Source organism: Vitis riparia, chromosome 12 (assembly GCF_004353265.1).
Source record: "Vitis riparia cultivar Riparia Gloire de Montpellier isolate 1030 chromosome 12, EGFV_Vit.rip_1.0, whole genome shotgun sequence".
Classification (NCBI taxonomy): domain Eukaryota; kingdom Viridiplantae; phylum Streptophyta; class Magnoliopsida; order Vitales; family Vitaceae; genus Vitis; species Vitis riparia.
Window position 1 is genome coordinate 21,778,736 of NC_048442.1, and position 23,477 is coordinate 21,802,212.

Below are 23,477 nucleotides of genomic sequence, written 5' to 3' on the forward strand. Positions count from 1 at the left end.
TGGATGAGGGGATGTTTGTCATCAACAAGTTTTGCAGTAATAGTGAATGGAACTATCAAGGGTTGGGTTAAGGCATCTAAAGGCTTAAGATAAGGAAATCACTCTTTTCTCTTTTCTTTTTACCATTATTATTGATATTTTAAGTAGGTTGTTGAGAGTTGAAGAGAGAGGTTTATTTAAGGGGTTCATAATGGGCAAAAATAAGACTAGAGTGTCTCATTTATAATTTGCTTATGACACTTTCTTTTTCTCTAAAGCTTCTTTGGAATATTTGCTTCTCTAAAGCTTCTTTGGAATATTTGCAAACTCTTAAGCTAATATCGTTGGTTTTTGGGTGTTTGTCAGGGCTTAGGACCAATCTAAATAAGAGCACTCAACACAAGTCAAGATCAAATCTCTAGGATGGCTTTGATGCTTGAATGTTCAGACTTTGATTGGCCTTTAACATATTTGGGTCTTCTTTTAGAGGGGAATCCAAAATCAAGCTCATTTTAGGATCTAGTGATTGATAGTCTCTAGGAGATTGGATGGGTGAAAAAAAAACTTTTTTGTCCCCAAGGGATAGAATTACTCTAATTCAATCTTTTTGGTCTCGCATCCCAAGCTACTTCTCATCCCTTTTCAAGATTTCAGCATTAATAGCATCAAGGATTGGACAATTGCAAAGAGATTTTTATGGTCTGGTTTTGGCGAGAGTAAAAGAGATCATCTTACTAGTTGGGATCTAATGTGTAAGTGTAAGGAGTTTGATGGTTTAAGGTTTAGGAAAATTTGTCTGAGGAACCCTGCTTTATTAAAGAAGTGGCTATGAAGGTTCCCTAAAGAAGGTTTCGCCCTTAGGCATCAGGTTATTTTAAGTATCTAGGGGACACATCCTAATGGGTGGGACGTCAATAATATAATCAAATGGTCACATTGGCGCCTTTGGAAGGCCATTGCACTTATTTGTTAGAAATTTCCTCCTAAGAAGCCTCAAAGACCAAAGAAAATAACTAAAGTTTAGTTCTTTCTTGTGGTCCAAAAAAACATTTTCTTTCCTAACATGGCCCCTAATGAGATGTGTCAGACTTTAAATGAAAGGTGTTCCATTGCCCCTGAGCCCTCCCTCTAATAAGGCCGAGCCCATCTTCTACCTAGAAAAATTAGACTAGAAATCCCACACAAAAAAAAAGGCTAATACTAATGACTAATTGTAAATTAGGAGGCCTCACAATAATACTAATGACTAATGACTAATTGTAAAAGATGTTCCTCCAACATAGTTAAATTGCTTCTTATGCTATAACTTTGGTCAATTTCTAAACAATTATTCTTTCAGTACCCAACACATTTTTTTTTATAGGTAAAGAGTGAGAATATATTAAAAGCCCAAAGGGCTCAACAATGTACACATGTAGTATACATACTGTGACACCACAGAAAACAAAGAGAACAAGGATAACCATCCAAATCCAACACCTAACACCCCAGGAAAAACAATTCTACCCAGCCATTCTGGAGCCCCCTGCCTTATTGCTACTAAGATCCAACTTGTAGCCCCTTCAACCTTCATTCCACCCCATACTGAAAGATTTTCGAGACTGCCCTTCACAACAAGCTTCTACCCCTTCCAGCAATCGGGCTAGTCACAAAATCTAATCAAAGTGGAAAACCCACAACCCCTCTCTCCACTATCTTGCCAGCCGACTTCCCCTTTGACTTGCTCCAACAAAATCTCAAAAGATTTTGATTCAATCCCAAACCAGCAACTTCCCCTTTGCAGAACCATCGCTGGCAAGGATGGCTGCAAGTGCAAAAGCATTTTCTACTCAGCCATCACAGGGTTTTCTACACAAGGAAATGTTAACACTGAAATCTCTGATATCCTGTTAGGACATGAGTGCACAATGTAAATCATGCTCTAACACACAATACTTCGGTTGAAATTTTCACTACCCAACATGTTAGGTTCCTTAAGTTGCCAAGCTACACTAAGAAGATGAGTTTTCTCCATAAATTAGATGGCTCTTATTTGTTCCAAAGAAGTCTTAATACCACTTTCTTAGTCTTTGTCCCTAAATAGATAGGGGTACAAGATATTAAGGACTTTTGACCTATTAGTTTAGGTGTAGGGTGTACAAGCTTCTAGCAAAAGTATGGGTAAATTGGCATAAAAGGTTATTGGTAAGGTTACATCTAATATTTAAAGTGCCTTCATTGTGGATAGGCAAATTTTGGAAGCAATGTTGATTGCTAATGAAGCCAGCAACTCCAAAACAAAAAATTAACCTAAAAATAGGACATAGAAAAGACTTGTGCTCATGTGAATTGGAGCTTTCTTTTTTTTATGATGAACAATAAGTGTTTCCACCAAAAGTGGATTGATTAAGTTTCTACAGTTCGCTTTTCATTATAAGTGAGTGGGAGTCCAAATGGTTTCTTTCAAAGTTCAAAAGGCTTAGAGCAAGAAGATCTTCTCTCACCCTACTTATTTATTTTAGTTATGGAGGCCATGAGCTGTATCATTGACCAAGTCATGAATGGAAGCTTCATTAATAGCTAGTGTGGGTGTTCCCGGCTTTAGTGAGAAACCTGCTTCTAAAAAGGAAAGTTAAGGGGCTAGAGAAAAAGAGGAGAGCAGTTTGGAGCCTATTTGTCTTTCCTGGTGTATTTGGGGAGAGCGAAACCGAAGAATGTTCCAAGAGGAAGAGTTGTTAGACCAAAGTTTGAGGAACCTCTTTTTCCGTTCACTTCTAGAGTGGTCTCAACAGTTTTTGGATTTAGACTCTCCCTCTTCTCTAAATTTTTTGGGTGATTGGCATAGCGGCTAGCTTTTTATCCCTCTAGGTTTGTTCTTTCTTTTTGCAGCCTTGTTTTGGCTCTTTTTGTATACTACCTATCTACGTAGGGTGCGCCCCCTGTTTTGGCGTTTTCTCAATTCAATGTCTTTGTCTATCAAAAAACAAAAAAATTAATAGCTTTGAAGTAAGAGGAAAGGAATAGGAGTGTATTGATATTTCTTATTCTTTTCACAGATGACTCTCACCCTTTTTGCAAGGCTAGTAGTGAGCAATTATTATACTTGGGATGGGTGTTTTTGTGTTTCAAAGTTGTTTCAATCTTAAAACTAAATATTGAAAAGAGCAAGCTTATTCCAATAATGGTATTAGAGGAGGCTGAGCAGTTAGCTTTGAGTTTTAGTTGTAGTGTGGGGGTCAGCTCCCCACAAAATATTTATGTATGAGAAACATTTTGGGATGTAGTATAGGAGATATTTTAAAAAACATTAGCCTTTTTGAAGAAGTTGTGTCTCTTCAAAGGGTGGTAGACTCACTTTGTTAAAAGCTCCCTCTTTAACCTCGTAATTTATTTCATGTCTTTCTTAGCAATCCCAAAGAAAATGCAACTTAGATGGGAGAAAATTCAAAGAACATTTTTATAAGGAAGAGAGCTTTCCAATGGAAAGATCCATCTATTCAAGTGGAGCACAGTGTGTTCGAAGAAGACCAAAAGAAGAAGTTTACAAATAAGCAAAACTATTAGTGTTGAACAAGGCATTACTTAGGCAATGGTTATGTAGATTTTCTTGCGATCACAATTGCCATTGGAAGAGTCCTTATGGGAAAGTATGGTGAGATGGCAGGGAGCTGGTGCTCCAAGATAGGTAGGGAGGTTTTCTACTGCAACCTCTAGAAAAAGATAAATACTGAATAGAGGTTCATAAGATTCTCAAGTAAGAATTACTCGAAGGGGGGAAGAATTACTCTTATCAAAAGCACTTTGGCCAGCATACCTATCTACCTTCTATCCCTTATCAACATTCCTAAGTCTGTTGCAAAAAGGATTGAAAAAATCCAAAGAGATTTCCTTTGGGGGGGGGGGGGGGGGGGGGGGGGGGGGCGGGGGAAGCTTGGAGGGGAAAGCTCACTTAATTAACTGGAAGGTGGTCTGCAGGCCTAAGGAGGAGGGTGGTTTAGGCATCCGAAAGATAGACTTGTTGAACAAAGCCTTGCTGGGCAAATGGGTGTGGAGATATGCCTATGAGAATGATAATCTTTGGAAAACGGTGATAGGGGTGAAATATGTCAAAAGGGGTGTGGGTGGAGGACTAAGGAAGTTTGTGGGTCTTATGGAGTGGGATTGTGGAAGGAGATCATGAAGGAGGCTGATTGGTGCTGGGAGAGCATTGATTTTAAGGTAGGGAAGGGGACTAGAGTTTTGTTCTGGACGGATAAGTGGTGTGGCAATGAGGCGCTTTCACAAACTTTTCCACAGCTGTTTACCTTGGCGGGTCATAGGAATGCCAAAGTAAGTGAAATGTGGGACTCTAGCCTGGGTCAAGGAGGTTGGAATCTCAGCTTGGCTAGAGATTTCAATGATTGGGAGCTGGATCAGATAGGAGATATGCTGAATCTGCTGAGGGACTTCAGGACTTCTCTTGAGGAGGATTCAGTGAGATGGAAACAGGAAGGCAATGGTGTTTTTGGGGCTAAGGGTGCTTACAAAATGCTGATTGGCTCCTCAGCCTGTGCTTTCCCGAACAGACGCATTTGGATGGATAAGGTTCCAACAAAAGTGTCTTTTTTTGCTTGGGAAGCTTCGTGGGGGAAGATCCTCACCTTGGATAAGCTTCAAAGAAGGGGGTGGCAGCTCCCTAATCGGTGTTTTTTATGTGGCTGTGAAGAGGAAAATGCGAATCACATTCTTTTACATTGTACAGTGGTCAAGACTCTTTGGGAGATTGTCCTCGCCATTTTTGGAGTTCAGTGGGTGTTCCTAGAGTCAATTAAAGAGGTGTTAGTTGGAGGGGTTCTTTTGTGGGGAAAAAAAAAAAAAAAAGATCTGGAATTCCATCCCGTTGTGCATTTTTTGGACGGTTTGGAAGGAAAGGAATAGGTTAGCTTTCAGGGGGGGTCGTTAGATATTCAGAAATTCAAAAAAAAATTTGTATGTAACTTGTGGAGTTGGGCTAGGGTGTACATTGGTGAGGAAACCTATTCTCTCTTAGGCTTTTTGGAGTGGCTTGCGGCCACTTGAGGGTGGGCGAGGTTTATCCCCTCTTTTCTTTCAGCTCTTTGTTTTGGGCTTTTGTGTATACCCCCTATATACAAGCGGCTTTTTAGCCTTTTCTAATATATTTGGTTGATTATCTATCAAAAAAAAAAAAAAAGATTCTCAAGTAAGAAAGAGCATCTTTAATGGTGATGGTCAAACAACCAAATTTTAGAAGATGAGTAGTGTAGGGAGATGAAGTCAAAGGAGAGCTTTTCAGCTCTTTTTGCTTTAGCAATTCAAAAAGGTGCTAAGTGGTGGACCGTTAGGAGGTCAAGGCAACAATGACACCCTATTGGAATCTAAGATTTAAGAGAAGCTGCTTTGACCACATGTTGGAGATGGTGGAAGAGGTTTTGTGCACTTTGAGCTTGGCGTACGTTCATCCTTTCAGGTCAACTTTGTAGACCATTACTGTAGAAGGCATTCAAGGAAAGGCATATTCTAAATCAAATCATACAAGTCAATGTATTATGAAGTTCCCTCGTCGTTCCCATCAAAAGTGATTTGAGCTTCTAAGGTATTGTCTAAGGTTTGCTTCTTTGCTTGGGAGGCAACTTGGGGTAAAATTCTCACAACTGATCATCTTATGGAAAAAGGTTGACTTTGGTGAATAGGTATTGTCTTTGCAAGCATAAAGAAGAATCAACAGATAATGTTCTAATCCACTGTGATTCATCGAGTCTTTGGTCTTCACTATTTTCTATTTTTCTGGTGGTTCGAATCCTTCCTATGAAAGTTTGTGCTACCCTTAGTGAGTTGCACAATAAATGTGTGGCTCAAAGAAAGGAATTGATTTGGAAGACAACTTCTTTATCTGTGATCTAAACTATTTGGGAAAGAAAAGAATAGAAGAGTTTTTACGGTTCTAAGAGAACTTTCTTGTCAATTAATGACTTCTTTAAAGTCTTCGCTTCTTTAGGCAAGCTGTTTTTGAGCAGAAATCAACTACTCTTCGCTTGATTTTGCAGATATGCATGGATTAGCCGTAGGTGATGTTTTTTATTTTTATTTTTTCTGTAGCCTTGGTGCACCTTGTACACCTCTTGGTATTAGGTTAATGCCCCCTTTTTTTCATTAGGCATCTTCTAATACATTTATCCTATTTGCCTACTAAAAAAACAAACTTACTGGGATTCATGGTTAAGGTCATTTTCTTCAACCCAGATTCTCCAGTAGTATATAAAAGAATTCACTCTCATGCAGTATCTTTTGAGCACTTCAGTAGGAAACAAAAAGGAACCGTGGTTTTTATGGAACTATGCTTCTCTTATTATGAAATAGGTGATAAAGATCATAAATTTTTCAATATAAACACATATAGGGGATATGTAGGATAATGTTTGCTTTTTCAGATTTCATTTGGTTTTGATAACTAAAAAGTTTAAAGGCATTCCTATGAATGTTATTCACATGGATAGGTTAGATATTTGTTGGGAAAGTCAAAGGTGAGTTGTTACAATCAATAAAATAATCCCTCATCTATGGGGATTAGTATGCAAAATTTTGATATTTGATAATTAGAGATCCTAGCCCAAATGGGTACTAGATGTGTTAACAAAAAAAAGAAAAAGAAAAAGAAAAAGAAAAAGAAAAAAAAGGGAAACACCATAGGATTCTTCATTGGATCAATTGGGATTGGGATGACTATTTTAGCAAAAACCCTATCCCTTCTTAAAAGCCTTTAAAAAGGCCTAGCCTTTAGGAACCTGGCATTTGATACCAGGGAGGAATTTAGTAGTGTTTATCTCTTGGTTTCTACAAGGAATAGAGGTACCTAGAGGGGCATATGAGGAGGATTTTCCACACTACTTTTCTTTATTTATAAAATAAAAATAAAAAATAAAAAATGGTTGTGTCCTTATTAAGTGCTAAACTGGCTAACCAAAAGGTAAATTCCTTGGAAAAGAGGGAGCTAGATCCTTTGACTCTTTAGTGTGTGATCCTCTACCTATCATACAATTATTTTATTTTTTTTTAGACAACAGTTTTAGGACAGGATATTTTAAGGGTCGAAAAGGATTTTAGAATCCCAACTTTAAATATGTTTCTTTAAGTTTGAGAAGACAAGGATTTTGCAATCACTCGAGGGTTTGGAACAGCACTTAGTGCAAATCAGTAACAAAAAGGTTTCATTTCATAAATCCACAATTGTGAGGAATTACCTAGAAACACTATTGGCATTAGCACCATCACCCATGTTACAAAGACTTAGGTACACATGTCCAATCTTGGTATATGTGTGGGTGTTGGATCTAATTAATAGTCATATCTAGGAAAACATCAATGCTATTAAATAATGCAATTTACGTTTCGAATATGGGATATACGTCCAACACCAGTGCTTTATGCATACATGAGCAACAAAGAAACAGATTAAGAGTTTAAGGTTTCTCAGAATGGATTAGAATCTTGTTCTTCTTGTTCTCTTTATTGGTCACAATTGTTAGGTACATACACAACCAACAGGTACAAAGGACATATCCCATATTCAAACCTTTTGTCATATCAAATCCTACCTGATACAGATACATAATTTGGAGGGTCCATATGGCACATGCAATCACCATGCCACCTTTTCCACATTCACTACCACTACCAATTCTCAAGATGATGGGTCATCTTCAGATGATTATTGATTTACATTGACTATCCCTTAGAAAGTCTGCTGTCCATGGACTAGGCACCATTAATGAACCACCACTGTTGCCACCATTGCCTTTGCCACAATCAGTACACACCATCGCCTTAGCAACTATGACTGCCCACCACTAAGAAACATCCCACCAACTCTAACTTCCTATGAGAGTTGATAAGCCAGTGGAAATCCCTACAAATCCTTCCATCCTACATCTTCAACATGACAATGTCAGCATATTTCTGAATGAACAAAAGATCATCTTTTTCTTCCTGGTACTAAGTTTGCCCCCCTTTTAGCACCTTAACATGCATCCTTTATTACACATATCAAAATAATAATACTATCTTCTTTATGAAACAACTGAACGATGGACCTAGAAATAGAAAAATCCCACAATTCAAACATTTTAACGCTGAACCAACACATTGCAATTATATTATACTGAGTAGAAGCTATCCAAACATAAGCAAAGATCCCTGAAGGCTAAGAAACTGACAGATATAACACTAAACTATTTTATTCCATTATTTTTGTTTTGCTAGTACCATGTAACTCACTATAATTGAAGAAAAAGTTCCAAATTATCGCAGTATTATTAGACTAAATAATCAAAATTAGTATTGTTTGCATGCATATCAGGTTTTAAAAGCTCAGATCAGGAGTACATTTTCTAACCTGTAAAGTTCGAGAAGGAATCTTGTCTTTTCCACATTGATGATCAGTGTATAGTGACATTTCCCCTTCCAGAGAGTTGTGAAACATGCAAGCATCTCGTTGCAAGTCAAGCGCCTGTTCAACTAAATGTTCCAATCTTCTTTCAGGTATCATAACTGTTGGGGGAAGCAATTTCTGCAATTCCTCCAGTAGCTTTGATCGAGACTTTGCCCTTACAGCACCTTGACTATGACATCCAACTAGTGCAGACTGTGAAGGAGACACAATGCAGGAAGAAAGCTCACAGACTTTACTACTATTAATGCAAAGAGGAACAATCTCTGTTCGCAATGTCTTCAAAGCCTCCATGACCCTTTCTCCATCCAAAAGTTCAAAAAACTTCTGCTCCAATATCAAAAAAGATGCTGATTTAACAATGTTTTCATCTGGTAGACCAATTTTATGCAATGTGAGCACGCTTTCATCCCAATTGCCATCAAGAATTTGATTCATAAACAGACTGACCACAGAAGAGTGTAAGGGAATTCCTGACTCTTCCTCCAGACGAGCACCACTCTTTGTGTAACCAAGAGAATATAATGCCTTGGCTATGATTCTGACAAATTCCACTCTTTTAATAATTCCTCTAGAACCAACCATCTCTTCGTTCTCTTCAGATGGTAGGGAACAAGCCATAGAGTCTCTCAAAGAGCCGCCCACGGGCTCTGTAAGAGACGAACCGTTGGGAAGGCCTCTCAACTCTCCAGAAGATAATTTCATGCGTTTTGAGGGTGGTTCATCATCATCTACACCTCCCATGAAATGTGCACCTCAGCCCATATATAATCACACAAAGTCAAAGACAGTGGGGGGATTATTTTTGTTCAAATGCCTCCAATCAATCTAGTAATAACTTCCTACATAGCATAAGAAACAATAAGATTATAAATATTAAGAAGCCAACCAGGAGAAGGTATTAATTATAAGTAATAACAAAGGAAACCCAAAGACATCTTACCATGCTTACATAACCTACAATTAAAAATAGCATAACCAAGAGGCAGCTATAGTAGTTTTTTTTTTTTTTTTTTTTTTTTTTTGATAAATAAGAGAATGTATTAAAAAGTGCAACTAGTGCACAAGAGTACATAAATCATATCCAATGACCACCAAAAGGCTAAAAACAGAAAAGAGGGGAAACAAAAAAAATTACTCCATCACCAAAAACCCAACCAATCTATAAAATCAAACAAAAGCATAGAGCCTCCACCTATATACACCTTAACCCACAAAAATAGATTGTTAAAGAAATTGCTTTTGAGTCTTTGGTCTAATATTTCCTCACTTTCAAAACATTTTTTATTTCTTTCCTTCCAAATAGTCCAAAAAATACATTAAAAAACCAGCTCTCCAAGCCTTCATGTGCCTTCTACCTACAAAATGGTCATGCCACCCTAGAAGAGTCTCCCTAATTGATGCAAAGATAACCCACTGAATACCGAAAATAGACCACCAAATGCCATAATATCCTAACCTTATCACAATAAAGGAGAATGTGATCAATATATTTTGACTCATCTTTGCACAAGGCACACCTAATGACCAACGCCCACCCTCTTCTTTGGAGCTCATCTAAAGTCAACACCTTACCCCAGCAAGCCTTCTAGGTGAAAAAGCTCACCTTCGAAGGAATCCAAAAGTTCTAAATAATCTCTATTGGGGGATGGCACAATTTGACTCCAAAAGATAATACAACACTTTTACAAAGAAACTCCCTTTACTATTGCCCCTCCACACTACTTTGTCCTCCTCCCCCCTATTCACTGACTAACCTTGGAGTTTACACAAGAATCGTTCCATGATAACCAACTTCCAATCATTCAAATTCCTATCAAAACAGAAGTTCCAATTCCCCTCTTCCTCTTTGCTCCTAAAAGTTAGCTACCCACACTTCTTTCAAGTCGAATAAGCCAAACAAGGACGAGAATAACATAGATGAAGGCTCCTCACTACACCAATTATCCTTTCAAAACTTCACCCTATTCCCACTACCCCTACAAAGGAGACATTTGTGTCAAGGAAATCCCACTGCTTACCTATGGCTTTCCATAACCCGACCGCATAAGAGTCTCTCACCTCAGCTGATCTCCAACCCCCTTCCTCCTCCCCAATCTTTTTCCTTTATGATCTTCTTCCAAAACGAATCTCTTTCACTAGAGCAATGCCAACACCATTTTCAAAGAAGAGTTTTATTTGAAAAAGTCATGTTTTACATTGGAAAATGTTCCAAATCTGTGCTTATATGTTGGACATGGTTCTAATGATTGAATTAGTTCAAAATTCTCTACGCGAATAATCTAGCATAGAGTTGGTTTGTGCAGTAATTGGCCATTTAAGTCCAAATCCTAACTGCTTAGTCAACAAGTAAAAATGAAACAGAAAGACAATTATCGAATAATATCTTTCCAGCAAAGATATGTAAAGCCCATATCTTGTAGAGGTCTACAAAGGTTGTTTTTCAGTCTGCTTGCTTTAATTTGGAATAGGTAGGACTTAAGCTTGAGCTTGACCCAAAGAAAGTTGTTTGCATTTTTTTTTTGCCATCCCTTGTTTCAGGTTCCAGTCAGACTGGTCAACTGAATGAGAAGATTCAAGGAGATTTCCTTCAGTCAGCACAGGGGATTAGAAAAGAGACCACACAGTCAATGACAGATTGCATGTAAGCCTAAATCTAAAGAGGGGTTTTGAATTCGGTAACATAAAGTCCAGGAAAATTGCCATAGTAGGAAAATGGCTGTGGATGTTCCTGAGAGAATACATCCCCTAGTAGGCCATTGAGATTCCTGAGCGAGCACATTTCCTTCAACATTTGGTCATGAAGATTTAATGCAGCCTCCCTGAATTATGATTAGCTTTCTAGATTGCCATCTAAAGAAAATCGGAATCCTTGAAAGTTTGTTTTCCAAGGGTTTATGGCCTTCTCTACCCACAAAATCATTGAAGATAGATTGCCCTTGCATTTCTGAGAAGACTGGTAAACTAATGGTATATCTTTGTCATTCCTTCCCTCATTTATGTTCTTGCTGAATGATTTTTTTTTTTTTTTGATATGTAAACCAAATATGTATTAAAGGAGAGGCCAATAGCCACACAGCATACAGGAGATATACAAGGCAGCTATAGCCTCACAACAAAAACAAAAGAGACCAAGAAGACCTCACTCCTAAGTGGATGCTAGCCACTCTAGAAAGCCTAGAAGGGAGAGAGAGTCATCTTCAATATCCAATCTAGCCCAACCCCACAAATTACAAACAAAAAAATTCTTTAGCTTCTAAATATGTAGCACACCCCCCTTAAAGGCTAATCTATTCCTTTCTTTCCAAACCGTCCAAAAGATACATAACGGGATGGACTTCCAAATCTTTTTCCTTTTTTTTCCCACAAAATGACCTCTCCAGCTAAATAAGACCTCCTTTACAGTTTCTGGAAAGACCCACTTAACACCTACAAGCCCAAGGACTAACTCCCAAAGGGCTCTAGCCACTATACAGTGAATAAGGACATGATTTACAGATTCTTCTGCACATCCACACAAAAAACAGCAATTAGGGAATTGTCATCCTCTTCTCTGAAGTCTGTCAAGCGTTAACATTGCTGAATGATGACAACCTTGTTTGCAACTTCTTGGTTTCTTTCCATGAAGATAATTCTTCGAACCTTTTCTTCAGTAATGTTAAAGATATGAAGTATCCATTACATCCTCTATTCTCAGCAGTGATAAGGATGTTACTCTATCATTTCATATCTCATGAAGAGAATTTTAAGCTCTTGAAAGTAACTATCCTTTCTTCTACTTCTGATAATCTACAGACTATGCAACTTGATTTACATGTTGCATTGAACTCTGAGAAGAGAGGAAGTGATCTAGTAATAGACTAATAGGGCAAACCTGCAGTGCTTGAGAAACTAAGTCATTGAGAATGGTTGCTTTTTTGGTCTTTAGCTGCAATATGGTATTCTAAGTTTGCAATCAAGAGCAGTGTCAAACAACTAAACCATCTTGTCGCCATTATTCCACGCAAAATACAATAATCAGATCATAACCGTAGAAATATGTACTGCCATAATCTTTAACCATAGTTAGTTTCTTAGAGTAGATACATCAAAGTCTTCAGTCATCAAAATTGCACATCATCTAACTTGATTACAGATCAACCAATAAATGAAAATTTCAAGGTTGCTTTATTCAATTTGTGCGACTGAGAACCAAAGGTCAAGCTTGTCTTTCTAAGGATATTGACAAGTTCACTGACTAGTTGTCCAGTTTAGGCAATTGATCGGCATGAACAATGAGAAATAACACATCTTATGCATGGATAAGACCAAAATGATATCACTAGAACCCTGTGTCATAAATGAGCTGACTAAACCCCTAAATTAAACAAACAGCAATACTGACAGAGATTGGAAGTCTTCTGTTCAATTCAAAAATCCCAATCACTAACCCATACACATATATCCAGAAATATTTCCTTGGAAAAAAGCCTTTGATCTGATTATATACATTACACATGCAAAGTCAAGTAAATTAGGAGTGAAACAGTTCTTTTTGTGAAACAGTGAAGTTTTAGCAATTCAAGTCTATTGAGAATAACATGAAAAATAAAGATATAGCACTGAGAAACCCATATGGAAGGTTTATCAAATCAACCATATCTTGCTACAAAAAATGTACATGAGTTACTGAACTTTTTCAGTTCATGGAACACATTACTGTACAATCATAACATAACCAAGTTTTATCAAATCAGTCACTCCATGGAACAGATTAGAGTGCAATCACAAATAAACAGGGCCTCAGAGGTCTTCTGTGCCTTGAACACAAAAATATTCACCCAAAAAGGGTTAGACAAAGCAATTTGTGTACCTAGATACAGTTTATTTAGAAAAATAGCTCCAAACCCAGATCAGAAACAATCAACATAAAGAATCTTATAACCATCTATCAATTAAGACCAACAACAACATGAAATCGGTTCCAAGAACTCTTGAGAAAGGCATGATTCTGTTGCCACACCTGCAACCACTCGATTCCAAAATCCCCAACACCATAACAGAGCAAGAAAGCACTAGAAAACAACAAAATATGAAGAGGACATCACAAACAGTCCAAATTCAGCTCTTCAAGCTCATCGATTTCACCAGTAAAATCAAGCATTCAAGGGGAAGAAGTAGCAGCAACTTTCCCTAAAATCAACCCCAAAATTTTCCATCAATTTAACAATCAACACCAGATTATTCCACCAAACCATCAGAACAATTCAGATTCACGTGATGGGCGACCCAAGGGAGAAAAATTATCAAAAACAAAGGGTTTAGAGAGAGAAAAGGGGCTTTATTCATTGGATTACCACAATACAACGAGATTCTTGAAGACCCACAAAGGGATTTCTCTCTGACACCGATTCAGAACAAAAGGGATTGAATTGAAGAGAGAAAACAATAAACAAAATTCCAACAGCAATTGGTATAAAAATGAGTAAGGCAGATTGACAGACCCGAGTTCTTCAAACAAGAACTTACATTTTTCTCTTTTGTCGGCACATTAATGGTAATACAGGTAGGCAAAATCAGTGATTGAAATGGTGTTGAGAAAAAAAAATCATAAAGAAATGAAGAGGCACAGGCATGAAAGAGAAGTCATACCCATACGATGGAGAAGGGCTCTCAGGGAGATTGGACAGTGTTTGGTAGCCTTTGTAGGTAGTGGCCGAGTACCCCTTGCGTGGAGGAAACCAACCCAAAGGGCTTATATAGAAAATGGGATTGAGGGGAGAGAGTGGAACATGTAAAAATCACTCGGTTGATTCCAAGGAGTAAGGTCTTTTTAGTTTTCATCATTTCTTTCCATTAATTTTAAAAAAAAAAAAAAAATCTTTCTAGGAAAATCTTCAATTTCTAACTCAACATTTGAGTGAAAAATGTTTTATTCAGATTGAGTTTTTAAGCTAAAAAACTTTTACTCATATATATCTTTCAATTTTATCAATTAAAAGTGATTTTAAGGGGATTAGAAATGTTCTTTATTTTTGTTATTAAAAAATAAAGATTTGATAAAATTTTAAAAATCTAAAAAATCACTTAAATGATTCTTGAATTAAGAACAAATAGTTGTTTTTTTTATATAGAAATCACTTTTTTATTATATAAAATAATTTTAAGAGTTTATTTGGGAGTGATTCTAAAAAGCGTTTCTAATATTTCTAACACTTGAATAATAAAATTTTTTAAGTATTTATAATATTAAAAACGTTTCTTAAAATCACTAACAAACAAATTCTAAAGAACATTGTTAATATCACTTTTATAATTTGTATTCAAACATTATCTCATTTTCTATAAAAGTACTACCAAAAAAATATTATATATTAAGAATGTTTCTACCATAATCATTATCGTATAAACATTAGGTGATATTCTTTTCAATAAAAGTTTTTAAAGCATTGTAGTCTACTTATATTTTCTATTGGTTTTTTTTTTTTAGAGACGTATATACATAAAAGAGTTCAAAGATTATGGATATGATTGAGATCAAATCCCATTTTGGGATCCTAGTCAAAGCATAGATCATCATTCAAAGATTTAGAAAATTAATGGTAGAATACGGGCTACGATAACCACTTGAGAGTTTCCTTCGAATGCTCAATTGCTCCCAATTCTAGAGTGGCTCTTTCGAGCACTTAAGTGTTTTGCAATCGATAAGCCATGAATTTTTGGCTTTTACACCATAGTTTTGGCGATTTGGCCTTGCTTTTGAGCATATTTTAGATCTAGGTATTGACAACAAGCTTAGATGGAGATAATTGGAAAGTGTTTGGATGTTTGATTCCAAAAGGAATTTGCCAAAAATATTTCTTACAAGATCCCTTAGTGAGGAGTCATTTTATTTTGTTTCTATACATATTTTATTTCCCTAATATGTTTGGATGAGAATATGGATACATGTTAATAAAAATGGAAATATTTAGTTATCCTTACAAAAGATGAATGTTCATGAAATTACTTTCCAAATAAATATGCTTATTTAAATATGGTACTTTCATTATTGCACAAGATTCTAATGTAAGAGAATAATTATTATTTCGAAATTATTAGGAGTTTGTTGCTATGTTTTTCTATTATTTATTACTAATAAATATAAACTTATTACTAACCAGTGTAAGATATTTAGGCATTTTGATAGTTAGATCCTAGAGTTGTGTTTGTTAGTTACTAGATTCTTGGTAGTTAGTTACATGGTTAAGCTAACTTAGCCTATTTATTTATTTATCTATAATTTTTCAAATGAAAAAACTAATTAGAAACTATTGTTCCTTCTACCTTGTGTTCATGGTAATAGAGCATAGGTCTCTTTTTGGGAAATAGTGATGACAAGAACAACCATGATTAGGCAAAGGATTACAACATCCTCAAGTGCTAGTAGTATAGGTACACCTCCAATTTTTATTGTAACCCTTAATGGACTTGAAAACCCATCTTTTCAATTGATCATTCACAAACTAAATGGTAAAAAATGACCTAAAATGGAAGCAATCAATCAAGCTTATGATCAATGACAAGGGAAAGCTAGGCCACCTAATAGGAGAGACAACAAAACTAGCAACAATGATCCAACATTGAAGACTTAGAGGTTCGAGAACTCGTTAGCAATTGCATAGCTCATCAATTCCATAAAGCTAGTGACTGGGAAAACGTATATGCTTCTCTTTACTACGAAAGAAGTCTAGGAATTCATGTAAAAGACATATCTAGACTTGGAAAATTCATCTCAAATTTTTGAACTAAAAACAAAGATGTGGCATTCAAAACAAAGAGATCGAGAGGTAATAGAGTATTATGATGAGATGAAAGCATTATGGTAAGAGCTAGACCTATGTTATGGTGAAGAATGGGACTATGCAAAGGATAATGTAAGGTATATGAAAATAATTGAGAATGATAGAGTGTATGCGTTCTTGGTAGGACTAAACAAAAACCTAGATAATGTTATATAGAATTATTAGCAGAAAACCACTACCATCTCTTTAGCGGTGTTTTATGGAGTAAGGAGAGCATATGGTCAAAGAAAGGTGATGATGGGAGAAAATAGTCCACCTATGATTGAAATTTCTCTCCTAGTAATAAGAAACAATTAGTCTACTCAACCTAAACAACCATGACACAATAAAAGAAGTGACAAGATTTAGTGTGATCACTACCATAAGCCTCGACATACTAGAGAAATGTGTTAGGAGTTACATGAAAAACCATAGAACTAGAAGTTGAGATCATTTAATTAAACAAACGATGATCTAAAGGCTTTTTGAGTAGGAGTTGAGGAGTGTAGTGGCTTGGGAGAAACTATGGAGATGTTTTCTTTCAATAAGGAACAACTAGATTAATTGTATAATTTTTTTCAATCCACATAATTCTCAAACAATGTGTCTTCTTCTTGTTTTTTAACCCAAAAAAGTAACTATTGTCAAATTGTTGCATTTAATGTATTTAGTATTTACTACTTCTAGTTGTCTATGGATCATAGATTCTGGTGCATTTGATCCTATGACTGGGTGTTCTAAATTATTTTCCTCTTATAGTCTATGTGCAAGAAATAGGAAAATAAAGATAGTCGATGGTTCACTTTTAGCAATTGATGGGAAAAGATCAATAGTTATTTCAAAATCTTTTATCCTTCATTATGTATTTCATCTTCCAAATCTTTCTTGTAATATATTATTTATTAGCAAGCCCACTTATGACTTAAAATCCTATGTCAAATTCTTCTCTACTCATTGTGAATTATAGGAAATGGATTCAAGGAGGATGATTCACAATGTTAAAGAAAATGATGGATTCTACTACTTTGAAGATGGAAGTAACTTGTGCAAACAAGTTCATAAGACTCAAATAACTAGTCTTAAATCATTTTTTAAATCTAGTAGCAATGAAATAATATTATGACATTTTAGGTTATGTTACCCTAACTTTCAATCTTTGTAGTATTTGTTTCCAAAGTTATTCAAAAATAAAAATCAATCTTGTTTTCAATGTCATATTTATCAAATCGCAAAATATCATCATGCATCATTCCCTATGCAACATTTCCTTCGCTCTTGTTCATAGTGATGTTTGGGGTTCGCATAAAGTTCCAACAATTTATGGAAAAAAAAATGTTTCTTAATATTAATTGATCATCATATAAGTGTTTATTTGGTTTATTTACTCAAAGAAAAATCAAATGCTAAGCAATTTTTTTTATAAAAAAAATTACATTATGGTATAAACCATGTTTCAAGAAAAAATACAAGTGTTCAAAAGTGATAATCAAAAAGAGTATTTCAATAAAATTTTGAGCACATATTTCTTAGAAAATGATATTATACCTCAAAGCTCTTGTTTTGACACTCCACAACAAAATGGAGTGGCAAAAAGGAAAAATAAACATCTTTTAAAATTAGTTAGGTCTTTAATGTTTATAACTAAAACACCTAAATACTTATTTAGAAAAACTATTCTTATTGCCACTTATTTGATCAATAGAATACCCTCAAGAAATTTAAATTTTAAGACACCAATAGAAATGTTTGAAAAGTGTTTTTCAATGTCACGTTTAATCTTTGATTTACCTCTTAAAATTTTAGGTTTTTTTTTTCTGTATATGTGCATAATCATCATTGAAGTAAGTTAAACCAATAAGCATTGAAATGTATTTTTCTTGAATATTCTCCAACACGAAAAGGGTATCGTTGTTTGATCTAAAAAAAAAAAATTGTTTTATGGATGTCATATTTTTTGAAACTCATTTTTTTTTTTTTTAATACTTATCTTCATGAGGAGAATGGTTATGAAGACTCATTACTTGAATTGGAAATGAATGATGTGGTTTATGATAAAAACTCATAATTGATAAATTTTAACATGGTTTTTGATAATAAAAAAATGAAAACTGATTAATTCTTATTTTTTTAATGAACCAAATGTTTCAATGGAATTGGATACTTTACATTTAAAAGTAAGGCAACCTACTTCAGTGTCCATAAGTGAAGTAGTTGGCTACTAATCTAGGGGTGCAACCATTAATCAAGAGATGTTAGCATGGAGTAGTTGGCTACACTTCATGTCTTTTCAATGTGACAACATAGTGATAATGATGGATCAGTCAAAACTACAGGGACATTATTTGTTGTGCAACATTCATGAGTGTGTGAATGGTTGGAAGATAATGTGCATAAAGTGGAGCTATCAAGGCATTGCACTGAGATTGAAGTTATTTGGGTGTGTTTCATAGTTGGAGGAGAGAGCACACTTTTATTATTAGGAGGTGCTCTGCTTATTTGAGGAAAATTGTGTACCTAAGGTTGTGGATGTGTACTTGGGTTATTGATGAATGAATAACATACTTATGGTTGTCAGTTTTGTGAGTAGGATGCAAGTTGGGGTTGGGTAGTGCACTTTATTCTTGGTGCACTTAGATAACTTATAATTGTTAGGACGCCTAAGAGAAGTGCACTATTCACTATGATGCTCTTCACTTTGAGCAGAGTTCTTTCATTGCGCTAGTTGGGATGCATAATGTGGATCATGACCCTAAGCCTACAAGTCAAACCACCACTTAATGGTGCACAAGCTTAAGTGCACTTCTTTAAGTGTCTAATTTAGGTCGATGCTCTAATAGTGTGTCATCTACATTTGTTGCCCTTTAGTGCACTTTCGAAGGAGTCGCGCACAAAATGAAGTGCACTATCAATGATAGCGCACCTCTCTTAGGTGCTTCATTTCTCATTAAGTGTTGGAAATGTGCTAAGCCTACCTTAATCCTATAAAAAAAATATATCATAAAACACATTAAAATGAGTTTTCCTAAGTAGATGACAATAAACTAAAATTAGGCTGGTATTGAGTGCCTCAAATACACTAAAATAGGTTCTTTTAGACCTACCCTAGCATATTATTTGAGTTCCCATCAAAAAAACATTATTGAAATTCCTAAAATATACAAAAAATATGAAAAAAAAAAAGTCAAATTCGGTAAGTCTTAGATTGGAAATTTAGAAACTATGACAAGGATAAAAATTTTTTATACCTACACTATAGTATCATATTGCATTCAATACAAGCCCAAACCTTTTAAAACTTTGAATGTCTCTAAGTGTAGTATTGAAATGTGCTCTCATGTATTAAACCATATTAAATTGCATTTCGATAACAACCTAAAACTTTTGGACCTTCGGAGTTGTAATTGGTGTATCGTTTTAGGTATTGGTTTGTATTTAATAGAAATGATGAGTTGCATTTACAAACATGGGTCAAAATATTTCAAAAAATGTAGTATTGACATTAATTTTCAAAATGATAAGCGTCCAAACTTTTTGTGTACAATTCAACACTGATTCTTCTATTGGAAAAAGGTATTGAATTATTCTCTAATGTTAAAATATAATTCAATAAAATGTGAAACCTTTTGCCTAAAGTTGACTCTTGGAAATTACTTTTTTTTAGTTTTTATTTTAATAGCATGGAAATCACTTTCGGGTGGGAAATGGGGATTAATTGACCACTCAAGGTCACTAACCCCTTAGGTTTCACCTTAATCTCTTCAGAACAAGTTCAAATTTCTAGCTTTTAAGTAGTATTTTCAAGTGTTCCAATTCAACTTGTCACTCTAACACACACATATACTTTGGTTTATAGAAGGTATTCTCTTAAAGACATAACTAAGTATCATATGCTCATATGTATAACTCATGTATAAAATTAAGTAATAGAATGCCCTTGGATTTCTCAAGCCAACCACCTAACTATCCATGTATTTTTCCTATAGCAAGTGAAATTGAATTACATTAACTTCAAATTAGTCTACCTCAAAGAAACCCACAAAAAAATTTATAGTATTTGTTAGGTAGAAACAAGGAGATAGGGGTAATTGGATTGTTGATGCATTCATTATTTCAACTGGATAATCATGGTTGCACTTCAATTTCAATCACCTACATTCTTAAGACAACTTCATTCATAGTTAGGCTTGTTTATTAAAAATAAAACATGACTCCTAAGAAAACAAGTTAAAATGAAATTAAAAATAAATAAATAAATAAATACTATAACCTACTAGACTTCCAATGGTCAGTTAAGAACTAGGATCGCTAAAGGAAAACTCACTTTCCTCATCAAACCTACCCACATAGTATTTCAGTCTCTCCTCAATTACTTTGAATTCACTACCAGTCTTATGATTCTAAATTTTAATGGCTCTTAAAGGTGAGACTTCCTTGACAATGTATGGACTTGTCCATCTTGACATAGTTTACTTAGAAAAAGGTTAAGCTTAAAATCACACAACACTTTATTTCCTAGATGGAATTTCCCCTTCAACAATGTGTGATATTTATAAAACTTGGTCTTCACCCTTGTTCTTTATGCACATTCATAAGACTCGTTCCTTGAAACTTTCAATTCATTCAAATCATATTTCCTACTCATCCCAACCTGATCTTTATCAAAGACTAGGCCTTACTTTTGGAATTTATTATCTTCATCAAAATTCCCTTAATCTCACAATTGGCTAATTCCACTTACCATTAGTTTGGGGATAATAGGGTATAGAAACTCTGTGTTTGGCTCCATATTTGTGCAATAAGTTCGTAAAGGGCGTGTTATATATATAAACAGGTTCCTTCATCATTGATTATAGCTTTAAGAATTCCAAACCTTGAGAAAAATATCATTCTTAATGAATTTGAACATTACTTTATGGTCATTATGTGGGGAACCCTATATCTCTCCATTTTCTAACCTTGGATCATATAAGTGCATGCAAACTACCTTAGGCCTTTAGATCTTGTGTAATAGAAGGAAAAATAAAATTTTTAACATTCTAGAATCCACAGAAAAGTCATTAGAAAACATTACTTTTGATTTAGACGTTCTCAAATTAATTATGCTCGATGAATATGAAGCCTAAAGGGTCTGGAGGTCTCGTACATCCAAGATGTTTTGTCTAATGACTCAAACCACGATCTTAGCACTCTATAGTATGGTTTTTGGAATAGAAGAATTCTAGGCACTCTCTTTATCTCTATTTGGTGGTGGAGGACGACTCTCACACCAAAAAGTGATGGAAACCTTAACCCTTAAGGTATATTTATAGGGTTCCCCTACTAGGCTTAAGTGACTTGAACCCACAAAGACTTGAGTCACTTAATTTAGACTAAAATAGGTCTTAATTAATTAATTAACCACACAGAGCCATCTAATTAATCAATTAACACATTCCAAATAACTTGTTCACTATCCCCTATGCAACATCACATAATTACCAAAACACCTTTATGTACAAGAGTGAAAAACCCTCATAAACTGTCGTCATGGTATATGTGCTTAAAGTGGGGACTATTAGGCCCCATTGGAGTACTGACTCTTTTGAAATCCAATTTTGAAGTTGATTCAACATTCCACTAAAGAGAATCAACCGCACTATATTTCCCAATGTAAATAACAACGAGATGAAGCTTGGGTCCATGTCCTACTATCCATTGCATGTAAACACCCCTTGAACTAGTGTTCGTAATCTAAAAAGGTAGTATTATCATCTATCAAGATTACTTCTCTAATCCTTGAATTACAAATCTCATTTTTTATGTGATCAATTGATATACCCTAGCTCCAAGGAGCATATGTTAAATTTCCACTACAATAGATGTTATGGTCATAGTTTTTTATATCACATGTCCTTTAGATCACCCAAACAGAGACACTGTCTCAATCCGTAAGATATTATGGAGTTTCTATTAAGAATATCTATTCCCACCAGCCTCCATCAACAATAACCCAATCTATAGGAATATATGATCACTTTAGGGTCTCACCCATAAGTCAAAGCTTCTTGTCAAAGTTGACACAAACTCAATATTCTCTCAAGGTCGAGAGTCTATGCATGCAATATAGTAGCTTAGTGAATTATTACAATTGATAGCCTTATGTCATGATTCACCATAGACCCAATCCAGTATGCATCACATGCACTAGTGCACACACCATGAGACAACCATCCCAACGGCCAAAACAAATCATCTCCCGATTAGGAGGTAGTGCATTACAATATTAGATGGATTACCCATATCCATGAATTAATTATGGACTAACCATCACTCTACAAGGAACCCATGACTTGGATCTTTTGTGTAACTCATAATGCACCCAAGTCATGTACAATGCAAATGATGTAGGACATGTATGCCCAAAGAATCCAATCAACGCATGATAGGATAATAAAAAGGAAAACTACAAACATAAATAAATAAATTTATAAATGAATTTCAATATGTTACATCATGTCATGTTTTTTAAGGTTTAATCCCGACACATTAGTCTTGCATGCTACTTGATTGGAGCCAAAATATGTGCTCTAATGGCACATATTCGATATAATTTGTGCACCAAAGGGCATTCAAATCACCCAACTTGACCTAAATCAATGCTAAGGCCCTAGCCATGAGTTTAATCTATACTTTGGAGATTTATCTCAGGTTCAAGGGAAGAAAATTGTGCAAATTGAATGACTTTAGATTTTGAAAGATCAAGAAATGGCTAAATGAGGAAATAAGTGAGTCAAGACTCATTGAATGTAAGGAAAGGCAAAACAAGGATATCATGTGGTTAGAGGATGATAAATGACCATTATGGAGTAAAAAGGAAGGCAAGAAGGCAAGAAGGCAAGAAAGCATGGGAAATGAGGCATAAAGCAAGATTGAACTGCATGGAAATTTAGAACTCAAAAATCTGATGGCATTATATACTCTGAATTTGAGGATAAATTTGGAGCACTTTATGGAGTCCATTATATACATACTATATATCGTTTCGAAGCTCGGGAAGTCAGGAGTCCAAGGCTTCAAACGGTTTGCAAATCGGAGCTGAAATGAAGAAGTTATGGCCATTTGAAGACAACTGCACCAAGCTGGAGGGTCATTTCGAAATGATTTCGAAATTCAACTTATGATTTCGAAATTCAACTTATGGATTCGAAATCCACTTCTAAATGACACCAATTTCGAATTCACCCACTACCACTTTGATGTTCCGCCTCCTCTACCTCGGGAATTGCATCTAAAGC

The 23,477-nt window shown here is 35.3% G+C and overlaps 1 protein-coding gene across 4 annotated transcripts in view; it reads right to left on the minus strand.

Annotated features, from left to right (window-relative positions):
* Positions 1-14,136, minus strand: part of LOC117926536 (WD repeat-containing protein 26 homolog) — a 33,642-nt gene extending 19,506 nt beyond the window's left edge. Inside the window, exons 1-2 of one of the 4 annotated variants that reach the window (XM_034845653.1) lie at positions 14,033-14,136; positions 8,348-9,243 (exon numbers count right to left, since the gene is read on the minus strand). In XM_034845653.1, the coding sequence (XP_034701544.1) occupies positions 8,348-9,145 (798 nt within the window). In that variant the 5' untranslated portion in view covers positions 9,146-9,243; positions 14,033-14,136. The other 3 variants (XM_034845654.1, XM_034845655.1, XM_034845656.1) reach the window with 3 other exon arrangements.
* Between the last annotated feature and the right edge of the window lie 9,341 nt (positions 14,137-23,477).